At 40.4% G+C, this 13716-nt stretch overlaps 1 protein-coding gene across 5 annotated transcripts in view; it reads left to right on the top strand.

The window, feature by feature from the left end:
- The window catches only part of nvd (cholesterol 7-desaturase nvd), a 120214-nt gene that overhangs the window by 77521 nt on the left and 28977 nt on the right, over positions 1 to 13716 (top strand). For all 5 annotated transcript variants that reach the window (XR_011230994.1, XM_069338660.1, XM_069338659.1 and 2 more), the window contains exon 2: positions 3484 to 3736. Coding sequence is in view for 4 of the 5 variants with exons in the window: in XM_045741768.2 (XP_045597724.1) it covers positions 3484 to 3736 (253 nt within the window). In the remaining variant the exon portion in view is untranslated. The remainder of the gene's footprint in view (positions 1 to 3483; positions 3737 to 13716) is intronic.

Raw genomic sequence — 13716 nt, 5'->3', positions numbered from 1 at the left:
TATTGAATTTGGACAAACAGTAAACTTTTTTTTATCTGCAACAAAAATATAAGAGCCAGCCTAACCTCTCTTAGTAATCATAGGCCTAATACACGCTATCCTAGGCCTAACATACTACATATATGTACCATACTAGACCTAAGAATATTTAGGATTGTTTTTTAGCTTTATGTCTTCCGGACTCTATCAAATTAATAGTACAAAACGTTACTGTCTGCTGGTCTCTCGTGTTATATTCGTTCCTTCGACCAAATAGTTACTATAAGTACTATCACTGAAGGAGGAAGGGTTGTGTCTTACCACTCATTTGAAAAAGGTTGTAATCGTCCACCTTGTTTATTCCCCGCAGTATTTGTATGTTGTTATCATGTCTCTTTAGATTTTCTCTGAGGTGCAGTGAGCTCTCGTAACCTGTCTTCATTGTTTGTTGTCTTACCTCATGGACCAGTCTTGTTGCAAACCTTTATAATTTCTCAGCCTTCTTGTACTTCATAAGATGAAAAATCCATGCAAGTGCTGCAGATTTTTGAACTGGTCTTACGTAGGCTATGAATTCAGCATTAAATGAGCCCAGTTTCAGTGTTTACATGGTGTCACTATGTGTTTTCTTATGCACTGGTGATAGTATCATACTTCCGGTGTTAATGCTGAAGTTCATTTATGTCTGAGTCTATATTTCAGAGTCCTTTCACTGTCCTTCTTTTAAGTTATAGTTTCGTTTCAGTCTCCTTCCCCCCCCCCCCTCCTCTCCATGATCATTATGCTTCCTGGCATTAACCTCTAGAGACCACTTTGGTCTACCCACTTTTATAGCTTGTGTAAGTTCTTCTACAGTATTGTTTATCATTGTGGATAATTAAGTTCTCCCAGTCTGTTCTCTCTTTTCTTATCTTAGTGACTCTGACACACAACGCTATCACAACTTGTCAAACTACTTTCGCTCTCTAAAGCCACGTTGACTTCCCATTACAGTTTGTTTTCTCGAAATGAGTCAATATTCTTTCTCTTAATATTTTACTCGGCACTTTGAATCAATTTTTGAAAAACTGTTCAGTAGTTTAGGGTGCCTTGTCTATTCCGTTTCTTGAATATCGGTGCAACATTTGCCACTGTCCAGGTATTCGGGCGACCCGCAGGCTCCAGCGTAGTGTTATAAAACTTAATCCTCGGCGCCCATGAAGTCAACTTTGGTAGCCATTACCACGTCTTGATCTTGCCCTGCCACATTTCCATTACTTCTTAATTTAATATGTTTCTGTATTATTGCTTTCCTGCGTATCAGACTCTGAATCAGTTTAAACTTTGTTTCATTTTTCCTGCTGCATCGTATTCATACTGTTTTATCTTGTCTGGTGTACCCATGCCACTCTGTTCTTAGTAACTTCCTTTTGGCCTCTGTGCTCTGCTTCCTGAACTTTTTCCACTTTTTTTTGTTCTCCTTTGCCTGTCTATTGAACTCTGGGTTAAAAGGGATTTTTCGTCGACTTCTTTCCTGCGAGAGATGACTTTTCCCCCATGGTGCCTGTACATTTATGGGTTACATATTTCTACACTCGACCTGTTTTCCTCCTTTAGTGCGATTCTTTAAGGAAACACCATAACGTAACGATCACTGATGTTCAATGGCTCCGCGTAATCTTCCTTCACAACGGCCGTCTTGTTCTGCGTTAAGCCAAGGCCCAGTGTTGCCAGCTCCTCCTCTTCCCGTTCTCTTCTTGGCTGCATAATGTGTAATCTCAAAAAAACACTTATTCAATAACTTTATTATCTACTTATCATCCTCTCAATGTTGGTCCATCATTGCCCAATATATTTTCCTGTGGTTAGAGTAATCGAGATATTTTTAGTATCTTGTCCTGAGCTTAGTCGGCGTGCCAATGGCGGACTTGAGTTATACATAAAATTAACACAGCCAATGACGATTTAACTGATTTTACTCTGCTCCTCCGATGGGTTTGTAAGTATTCTTAGTCATGCGCGAACACATAGTTTACCAACTTTAGCTTACGTTGTGAATATATATATATATAGACACTACGATCTTCGATATAATTCATTCAATTGGAACAAGCGATGAATGCTGATATTACAACACTTTTATGATGATAACATAATGAAGCTTTATGTTAGCCGAGTTTTCTGATAACGTATCGTATAAAGCCGGAGATTTACAATAACTCAGCTCTATGATAATATCAATTAATTGTAAAGATAATGTAAACTATTGGTCCTGTAGCACAGTAGTCTACATTCTCGGTTCACGGCCAAGGATCACTGGCTCGATCCCCAAGCGGGGCAGAGAAGGTTGAGCACTTTTCATTTCAACTGAGACCTTTGTTCATCAAGAAGTAAATACATACCCAGGAGTAAGGGAACTGTTGTGGGTTGCATCCCGGGTGAGGTCAGAAGTTGGCTTAGGGAATAACTCGACAAGACTAACACGCTTCCTGTCCCTATTATAGGAACCCAAACCATAAAGTGGAACTAAACAAATAAATCATTATTATAGACAGACTGTATACTCTTGTTAATCCGGATCATATGGGGCCCACCCTTCTTCGAATTAGATGGACATCCGGAATATCCGAATTTGTACTGGGAAACTCCAAAAAATAAAATTTTCGCAATTTTTGGTACAACAACCAATATGATTTGTATTTCTACTCACGTTATGCATGGATAGGGGAGGACGGCCGAAATTTCACCTTACCCTGTTGGAGTTGGTCTGTTTGATCGATGATGAAGTTTTAGAATGTTCTAAATAAGAGAAAAGAATAAGAGAAAAAGGTAAGAATAAGAGAAAAAGATAAGAATAGGGGAAAAAGGTAAGAATAAGAGAAAATGGTAAGAATAGGGGAAAGGTAAGAATAAGCGAAAATTGTAAGAATTAAGAGAATCGGGTAGAGATGAAGGAAAGGTTAGAACTAAGGGAAGGAAGAAGAAGAAGAATAAGAAATAGTATAAATTGGGAAAAGTTAAAAAATAGGAAGGTAGCTTTTCTTAGACCAAAATAAAGAAAAGGAAAGAAAACTGCGAGAGGCCACTCGGCGAAGACAACAAATGTATCGCCGTTACTATAATACCATCACTTATGGAGAATGGGTTGTAATAATGGGTGACCGGCTGGGAGCGTCCTAGGCTCTCTGGTGAGCATTGGTCTCCCGAGGGCATTGATAACCCGCTCAAACTCCCAGTAACCCGGATTTCTGTCCGTGTTTGGCAGATTAAAACAAGGACTCGATTTTGGCTGGATTACCCAAAGGTTCGAGTTAACGGGGGTCCAGATTAAAGAGATCGTGTTTTCGCCGAGTCAAACATTTACCAAAACATCGTATTGAATTGGCTACAGCAGTTTCCATATTTAACTCTCAAGAATTAATATTGTACTTTTAACTCCAGGTCAGCTTGCTTACAACAGCATCCTGTTTAATTCTTAACTCCAAGTTAACCCGCTTACAAGTTTATTGCGTGTTGACATTTCAGAAGGACCATGATAGTAGAGACGGTATTGTCGTGGGTCTCCAGCTACAGCTTGGAGACCAACACGACGGTGCTGGCGTCCGTGTCGTCACTGGTGGCGGGTCCCCGGCTGGAGGACTACTGGAAGCAGGCCGGCAACCTGCTTGAGGGAAGCCTCAGCCACGGCTTTCCTTGGACGCTCTTCACTTACCTCACTCTGGCTGTCATCACCTTCTTCGTCTACCGGCTTGCCTTCTCACCTCTTGACAGGTTTCGGGTAAGTGGAACTCTGAATTAGGTATATTTTGTCATTAAGGCCGATCGACCACAATAGAAAGACCAACCAACCAAGTATTCTCGGTTGAATAGCCAACTTTCTTGATCAACAAGAAAGTATTCTTTATTCTTGAACAGATTCCAGGACTAACGTAAACTCTCAGTGTTTACTCTGATAAATAGGGCACACCTCGGTCCCTGAGGACCTTAAGACCTGTGGGTTTCTTTTGTTTTTTTCTGACTAGTAATTTCTTTCAAAATCTGAGAGAATTTATAGTTCTTTCGGGTTTATATTTATATTCATAATTCAAGTAAATAAGGTATTCGACAAATATATTTATATTTTTTGGTAATAAATTATGAAGGATTGTGGAGGTGCGAGAGTGCGATTGTGCCCAGTCTAGGGGTGTGGTGTTATGTTACATACACAGTTTCGTAATGGTCTCCGTACATCTCTGGTACAGAGTCGATGCTCGTGTAGGTCATTTGTTTACTATTATTAATCGGTGGGTTTTCTTTTTTCCTTATTCCTTGTGAGCATGCACGTTCGTCTGTACTCACCTAGTTGTGGTTGCGGGGGTTGAGTTTTGGCTCTTTGATTCCGCCTCTCAACAGTCAATAAACTGATGTACAGATTCCTGAGCCTACTAGTCATTTGAAACTGACATTACACAATTGAAACTGTGTATCGAGTCAGCCTCCATCACATCACTTCCTAGTGCATTCCATTTATTAACTACTCTGACACTGAAAACGTTCTTTCTAATGTCTCTGTGGCTCATTTGGGTACTCAGCTTCCACCTATATCCCCCTTGTGCGTGTGCCACCCGTATTAAATAATCCATCCTTGTCCACCATGTCAATTTCCCTGAGAATTTTGTATGTGGTGATCATGTCTCCCTAATCTGTCTTCCAAGCGACGTGAGGTGTAGTTCCCGTAGTCTGTCCTCATAACTCATGCCTCTTAGTTCTGGGACTAGCCTAGTGGCATTCCTCTGAACTTTTTCCAGCTTGGTCTTGTGCTTGATTAGATACGGGCTCCATGCTGGGGCCGCATACTCCAGGATTGGTCTTACATATGTGGTATACAAGGTTCTGAAGGATTCCTTACACAGGTTTCTGAAAGCAGTTCTGATGTTAGCCAGCCTCGCATAGGCCGCTGATATTATTCTTTTGATGTGGGCTTCAGGAGACAGGTTTGGCGTGATATTAACTCCTAGATCATTCTTTCTTTCCTAGATCTGTGAGCATGCACGTTCGTCTGTGGGCATGTACGTTCGTGTCAATAGTTTAGTAGCGCATATAGGATATCGTAAAATTTGTAATAACCCCGCATACAGTAATATAAAACTTGACCTCAAGATATGCTTATCAAAGAATCAGTGCATAATAGCAGACATTTAAGCATGGGAATATTTGTCATTATGCCAGAGTAAAGAAAAGTGATGCCTGTAGAGTGTGAGGGCGGTACATGGTGGGTCCCGCTCAGTCCCAGGGGAGGGGGGGTCCGGCCCAGTCCCAGGGGGAGGGGGGGAACAAGGGGGAAGCCCCCCTGGGACTAGTCTCCATGTGTCACTAACTCCTTACACAACACATGAACGCACCGCCCGGTCAACACATACTGTAACAGCATTGTATTACTCGAAGCTATTGCAACAAGGGGACAATATGAAGAAACAAAGGAGTAAGTCTTAAGATTTGGCAATATGATGTAGAGAGATGAGGAGGGACGAACATGTGTATGACATGATCCTCTTGGGTGTTTACCTCCTGACGTCTACACCCTTACACATGTCTTACACAATGACACGTTGTCGTAAGGCCGAAGACGTGACGCAGACTCACTGACGCAGCTGCTGTCGTAACGCAGCGCCCTGTAACACCCAAGACATGTAATAATACCCATGTGAATGACAGGTTACGAAGGCTTACGTTTCCTTCCTTGGGTATTATACTCTGAGGTTAAGTCACTGGACGATTGACACGCAACACCTTCCTGACACCTTCGTGACACTGTGGCCATTCACTGTCTTGGAGGAGCGTGTCAATGGTACGTGTATTTCTGGTGGCATTATAAATGGCTTGCATGTCATATACTGCAGGCATGTGTGAATTACCGAACCCGTTGGTAATTGAAGAGTGATGTTAAATGAGGTCAATTTCTGGTGAAGTAATATGTACACCAACAACCATCTCTGGTCCATTTTGTACCGCTGGTACCTATCTAATATGGTTCATTCATACCATTTTGTCGTTCCAGAGATGACAATATTCATTTAGGAATCATAGGTGTCCTTAAGCTTGAAGTGATGGGCTTACAAAATATATATATATATATATATATATATATATATATATATATATATATATATATATATATATATATATCATTCTTCATTAGAATGATCTTCATCATTAGAATGATCTTCATTCTACTTTGCTCTAATGAAGGCGAATTAGCCGAAAACGCGTTAAGCATTCTCTATTTTTCACATGTGGTTATTCTGCATACTTGGATCAGTGTTTTTGTGATCATTGTTGCATATATATATATATATATATATATATATATATATATATATATATATATATATATATATATATATATATATATATGTCGTACCTAGTAGCCAGAACGCACTTGTCAGCTTACTATGCAAGGCCCGATTTGCCTAATAAGCCAAGTTTTCTTGAAATAATTGTTTTTCGACTACCTAACCTACCTAACCTAACCTAACCTAACTTTTTCGGCTACCTAACCTAACCTAACCTTTAAAGATAGGTTAGGTTAGGTTAGGTAGGGTTGGTTAGGTTCGGTCATATATCTACGTTAATTTTAACTCCAATAAAAAAAAATTGACCTCATACATAATGAAATGGGTAGCTTTATCATTTCATAAGAAAAAAATTAGAGAAAATATATTAATTCAGGAAAACTTGGCTTATTAGGTAAATCGGGCCTTGAATAGTAGGCTGAGAAGTGCGTTCTGGCTACTAGGTACGACATATATATATATATATATATATATATATATATATATATATATATATATATATATATATATATATATATATATATATATATATATATATTAGTATATTTTGGTAGCAGTCTTTCCTGTAGACATATTTTATTAAATATGACCGAAAAAGTAAGATTAATAATTCTAACACGAATTTTCTCAATCTTTCGTACATTATGCTTCACTGTTGGAGGTAAATCAAAAATCACTTCTCCAAAATTCATTTTTATTTCTAGTCTGACGCGACACGGGCGCGTTTCGTAAAACTTATTACATTTTCAAAGACTTCACAAATACACAACTGATTAGAACTTGCATTTCCCTGATTTTATATCTACATTTGAGTGAGGTGGGAAGGGTGATGTGGCATTACATTTGAGTGAGGTGGGAAGGATGATGTGGCATTAGAGGATATTAATAGGGTATTAAAAGTATCAACACAAGACAGAACACGAAACAATGGATATTGTGCAATAATTGGCTGTTGATTGCTGGTGTTGACTTCTTGATGTGTAGTGCCTCGCAAACGTCAAGCCACCTGCTATCGCTCTATAGCGATAGCAGGCGGCTTGACGTTTGCGAGGCACTACACATCAAGAAGTCAACACCAGCAATCAACAGCCAATTATTGCACAACTATATTCTACCCACCTCAAGACTCCGCTCCAATATAGAAGCATCAAGAAATATGGACCAATAGGCTTTCTACAAACACTTCTATTCAATATCCATTGTTTCGTGTTCTGTCTTGTGTTGATACTTTTAATACCCTATTAATATCCTCTAATGCCACATCATCCTTCCCACCTCACTCAAATGTAATGCCACATCACCCTTCCCACCTCACTCAAATGTAGATATAAAATCAGGGAAATGCAAGTTCTAATCAGTTGTGTATTTGTGAAGTCTTTGAAAATGTAATAAGTTTTACGAAACGCGCCCGTGTCGCGTCAGACTAGAAATAAAAATGAATTTTGGAGAAGTGATTTTTGATTTACCTCCAACAGTGAAGCATAATGTACGAAAGATTGAGAAAATTCGTGTTAGAATTATTAATCTTACTTTTTCGGTCATATTTAATAAAATATATATATATATATATATATTATTAAATATGACCGAAAAAGTAAGATTAATAATTCTAACACGAATTTTCTCAATCTTTCGTACATTACGCTTCACTGTTGGAGGTAAATCAAAAATCAATTCTCCAAAATTCATTTTTATTTCTAGTCTGACGCGACACGGGCGCGTTTCGTAAAACTTATTACATTTTCAAAGACTTTAGTTCACAAATACACAACTGATTAGAACTTACGTATCTCCGATTTTATATCTACATTTGAGTGAGGTGGGAGGGGTGATGTGGCATTAACACAAGACAGAACAAGAGGGGATATTAATAGGGTATTAAAAGTATCAACACAAGACAGAACACAAACAATGGGTATTGAATAGAAGTGTTTGTAGAAAGCCTATTGGTCCATATTTCTTGATGCTTCTATATTGGAGCGGAGTCTTGAGGTGGGTAGAATATAGTTGTGCAATAATTGGCTGTTGATTGCTGGTGTTGACTTCTTGATGTGTAGTGCCTCGCAAACGTCAAGCCGCCTGCTATCGCTGTATCTATCGATGATTTCTGTGTTGTTTACTAGGATTTCTCTGGCGATGGTTTGGTTGTGGGAAGAGATTATATGTTCCTTAATGGAGCCCTGTTGCTTATGCATCGTTAAATCATATTTAATAATATATGTCTACAGGAAAGACTGCTACCAAAATATACTAATATATATATATATATATATATATATATATATATATATATATATATATATATATATATATATATGCGAACAAGCCTGAATGGTCCCCAGGACTATATGCGAATGAAAACTCACACCCCAGAAGTGACTCGAACCCATACTCCCAGATGCAACGCAACTGGTAACTACAGGGCGCCTTAATCCGCTTGACCATCACGGCCGTCAAATATATATATATATATATATATATATATATATATATATATATATATATATATATATATATATATATATATATATATATATATATATATATATATATATATATATATGTGTGTGTGTGTGTGTGTACTCACCTAGTTGTGTTTGCGGGGGTTGAGCTCTGGCTCTTTGGTCCCGCCTCTTAACCGTCAATCAACAGGTGTACAGATTCCTGAGCCTATTGGGCTCTATCATATCTACACTTGAAACTGTGTATGGAGTCAGCCTCCACCACATCACTTCCTAATGCATTCCATTTGTCAACCACTCTGACACTAAAAAAGTTCTTTCTAATATCTCTGTGGCTCATTTGGGCACTCAGTTTCCACCTGTATCCCCTTGTGCGTGTGCCCCTTGTGTTAAATAGCCTGTCTTTATCTACCCTCTCAATTCCCTTCAGAATCTTGAATGTGGTGATCATGTCCCCCCCTAACTCTTCTGTCTTCCAGCGAAGTGAGGTTTAATTCCCGTAGTCTCACCTCGTAGCTCATACCTCTCAGCTCGGGTACTAGTCTGGTGGCAAACCTTTGAACCTTTTCCAGTTTAGTCTTATCCTTGACTAGATGTGGACTCCATGCTGGGGCTGCATACTCAGGATTGGCCTGACATATGTGGTATACAAAGTTCTGAATGATTCTTTACACAAGTTTCTGAATGCCGTTCGTATGTTGGCCAGCCTGGCATATGCCGCTGATGTTATCCTCTTGATATGGGCTGCAGGAGACAGGTCTGGCGTGATATCAACCCCCAAGTCTTTTTCTTACTCTGGCTCCTGAAGAAATTTCTCTCCCAGATGATGCCTTGTATCTGGCCTCCTGCTCCCTACACCTATCTCCATTACATTACATTTGGTTGGGTTAAACTCTAACAACCATTTGTTCGACCATTCTTTCAGCTTGTCTAGGTCTTCTTGAAGCCTCAAACAGTCCTCTTCTGTCTTAATCCTTCTCATAATTTTGGCATCGTCCGCAAACATTGAGAGAAATGAATCTATACCCTCCAGGAGATCATTTACATATATCAGAAACAAGATAGGACCGAGTACAGAGCCCTGTGGGACTCCACTGGTGACTTCACGCCAATCGGAGGTCTCACCCCTCACCGTAACTCCCTGCTTCCTATTGCTTAGGTACTCCACTGGAGCACCTTTCCAGCTACACCTGCCTGTCTCTCCAGCTTATGTACCAGCCTCTTATGCGGTACTGTGTCAAAGGCTTTCCGACAATTCAAGATAACACGCGCGCGCGCGCGCGCGCGCGTGTGTGTGTGTGTGTGTACACCAGGAAGGGTACCGAGCAGCCTGTGTGCTTCTTATGAAATTTCTGCGAGCTTGGGGACGTTATATTTATTAAACAGTTATAATTGCTTCGAAACACTGTGAGCTCGTTCTCGACTCAAGGTTGTTATTATTATATTCAACCTCATAGAGCTTCGAATCCCTTAAACTGTTTAATAAATGCAAACTAGGTCGTTATGATTGAGGTAAGATGTACAGGCCTCTTAAGTGGACACCCAGAAATGGCCAGATTCTCCAGGCCATAGTCTTGGCCTGAAGAATCCTAGCCAAGACTATTATTATCATTATTATTATTATTATTGGTTTGATTTGATTTTGAAGTTGCTATATTTTTGTAACGATATGCCGACTATATCGTCATATTTATCATATACTTCCAATTATTTATTTACGTTATCCTGATATTCGATGTAACGTTCGCAGTTGCTCCTTCAAAAATATAATTTAGTTTCACATCAAATATAGAACGTTGTCTAACTCTTCAGTTCAAGACGCCATGTAAATAAAATTTATGCAACAGGGTTTCTATTTATTAATATTTTGTTTAAAAAAACGGGCAATTTTTGTAACTATATTTCAGAATATTCCTATGTATGTACTTTACTAATTTTGTTTTATCATGTGATCGCTAGTTGGTATATAACAGAGAACTGTTCACGTAGGTTGACAGTAATATACACAAACTGGGTACACCTGCGTGAGGTAATAGTGAGTGTGGGTACAGAGAGCCACAGGGTTGACCAGATCACACACTAGAAGGTGAAGAGACGACGACGTTTCTCAAGTCGATTGATCGACTTGAGAATGGTCCAGGACGGACCGAAACGTCGTCGTCCCTTCACCTTCTAGTGTGTGTGGTCTGGTCAACATACTTCAGCCACGTTATTGTGACTCATCGCCCTCAGCCACAGGGTTAAGTGAAGGAGAGAAAAGGGAGAGCTGAAACATGCAAGTTGCTTTGTGAGGAGCTCAGCTGCTTAGGCAACGTTCCCAGGGACTGGGCCTCGCATTCACACCATCTAACACAGTTTTAATACTGGTTTGCCTTAAGAGTTTGTGTGTATATATACAATACTTACATAACATAGTTTTCACGACAAAGCATCAGCTTCTGGGCCCCACTTTTCAGCAGCCGGTCACGACCCTTTTGCTGTTTAGAACCTACTCTTGAGACTATGTATAAAGTTAGCTTTATAGACCTCCTTAACTAGCTCATTTCACTTTCTCACCACTTACCATGAAGTGCCTCCTCATATCCCTGTGGCTTACCGGAGTTTTTTCTACCCATGCACTTTCGCCCCCGCCTCAGCTCATGCCGAAGCACTTTTAGTGCTTCTGAGAAGCTTGTAAATTGTGATCATGCCACCTCTGACCTTTCCAGCGTAGTGAGGTTTAACATCATCGGCCTTTCTTCGTAGGTCAGCCCACTAAGTCCAGGCGCCATTCTTGTTGCTAACTAACTTTTGTTGTTTTTTCCTGGTTGGGGATTCCACTCTGGTCTAACATCACACACTCGCAGGTCTTTCTTCCTTTCTGATTGAAAACTCTGTTCTCCCTTCATCCTATACTACTGTACTGGTCTTTGCACTCCCATTCCAGTTCTCATAAATTTGCAATTGGCTGGGTTAAACTCTAGCAGCCATTTTTCAGCCATTTGTGTATGTGTACTCACCTAGTTGTGTTCACCTAGCTGTGCTTGTGGACGTTGAGCTCAGGCTCTTTGGTTCCGCCTCTCAACTGTCAGTTTACTGGTATACAGGTTCCCGAGCTTATTGAGCTCTATCATATCTACATTTGAAACTGTATACGGAGTCAGCCTCCACCACATCCCTTCCTAACACATTCAATTTATTAACTACTCTTGACACAGAAAACGTTCTTTCTAATGTCTCTGTGGCTTATCTAGGTACCTGTGTACGCGTCTCAGTTTCCACCTTTGTCCTCTTCTGCGAGTACCACCAGTTCAAAATAATATATCTTTTTCTAACTTTTCAATTCCACTGAGAATTTTGAATGTGGTGATCATGACTCCCCGAAGTCTTCTGTCTTCCAGCAACGTGAGGTGCAATTCACACAGCCTTTTCTCGTAACTCATGCATCTGAGTTCTGGACCTAGTGGCATGTCTTTGAACTATCTCCAGCTTCGTCTTGTGCTTGGGATATGCTCCATACTGGAGTAGCATACTCCAGCATGGAGTATCCTGGAGTATGCTACCTACTATCTTCCCTGTTTTAATCCTCCTCATAATTTTTGCATCATCAGCAAACAATGAGAGGAACGATTCTATACTCTTTGGGAGATCATTCACATATATCAGAAACAGTATCGGTCCAAGGACTGAACCCTGCGGGACTCCACTGATGATGTCTCGCGAACCTGAGACCTCACCTCTCACACTGACTCTTTGTCTTCTGTTGCTTAGGTACTCCCTTACCCTATGGAGTACCTTCCCTTTCACTCCTGCCAGCATGTCCAGCTTTTTCGCTAGTCTCTTGTGTGGTACTGTGTCAAAGGCTTTCTGGTAATCCAAAAATATTCAGTCTGCCCAACCCCTCTCTTTCTTGCCTGATTTTTGTTGCCTGGTCGTAGAATTTAATTAATCATGTGAGGCAGGACTTGCCATCCCTGAACCCATGTTGATGCTGTGTTATAAAGTTCTTTCGCTCCAGATGTTCCTCAAGCTTTTTTCGCACAATCTTCTCCGTCAGCTTGCATGGTATGCAAGTTAGGGACACTGGCCTGTAGTTCAGTGCTTCCTGTCTATCCCCCTTCTTGTATATCGGGACTACATTAACCGTCTTCCAAACTTTTGGCAGTAGCCCTGTTACCAGTGATTTGTTACACACCATGGAGAGTGGCAGCCACAGTGCTTCTGCTCCTTCCTTCAGTATCTAAGGGAAGATTCCATCTGGGCATATAGCCTTTGACAAATCCAAATCTAGCAACAGTTTCCTTACTTCCCCACTGGTAATCTCAAACTCTTCTAGGGGGTCCCGGTTAACTATTCCTTCTCTTATCTCTGGAATTTCTCCTTGCTCTAATGTGAAGACCTCCTGGAATTTCTTATTCAGTTCCTCACACACTTCCTTGTCATTTGTAGTGGATCTGTCTGCCCCTATTCTCAATTTCGTTACCTGTTCCTTTACTGTTGTTTTTCTCCTAATGTGGCTGTGCAGCAGCGGTTGTGTGTACTTACCTAATTGTGCTTGCGGGGGTTGAGCTCTAGCTCTTTGGTGTGTGTGTGTGTGTGTGTGTGTGTGTGTGTGTGTGTGTGTGTGTGTGTGTGTGTGTGTGTGTGTGTGTGTGTACACACTCACCTAGTTGTAGTTCCAGAGTTTAGCATCTGCTCTTCAGCAACGCTCAACCATCCTTAGTTCAATGACTGTTTTTCACTCGTTTATCTTATCATATTTACATTTAAAACTGAGCTACAATTGGCTTCGACAAGTTTCTCTTCTAGTCCGTCCCATTTATATACGACTCTGGAAAAGTTCTTTATGACATCCCTGTGACTCATCTTGGGTACAGTTTCCAATTATATCTCCTCGTTCTACTGTGTGTGTGTGTGTGTGTGTGTGTGTGTGTGTGTGTGTGTGTGTGTGTGTGTGTGTGTGTGTGTGTGTGTGTGTGTGTACA

The sequence above is a fragment of the Procambarus clarkii genome, chromosome 40, assembly GCF_040958095.1.
Source record: "Procambarus clarkii isolate CNS0578487 chromosome 40, FALCON_Pclarkii_2.0, whole genome shotgun sequence".
NCBI classification, from domain to species: Eukaryota; Metazoa; Arthropoda; class Malacostraca; order Decapoda; family Cambaridae; genus Procambarus; species Procambarus clarkii.
Note: the sequence above shows the minus strand (reverse complement) of the source record. Positions and strands in the feature narration are given on the sequence as shown.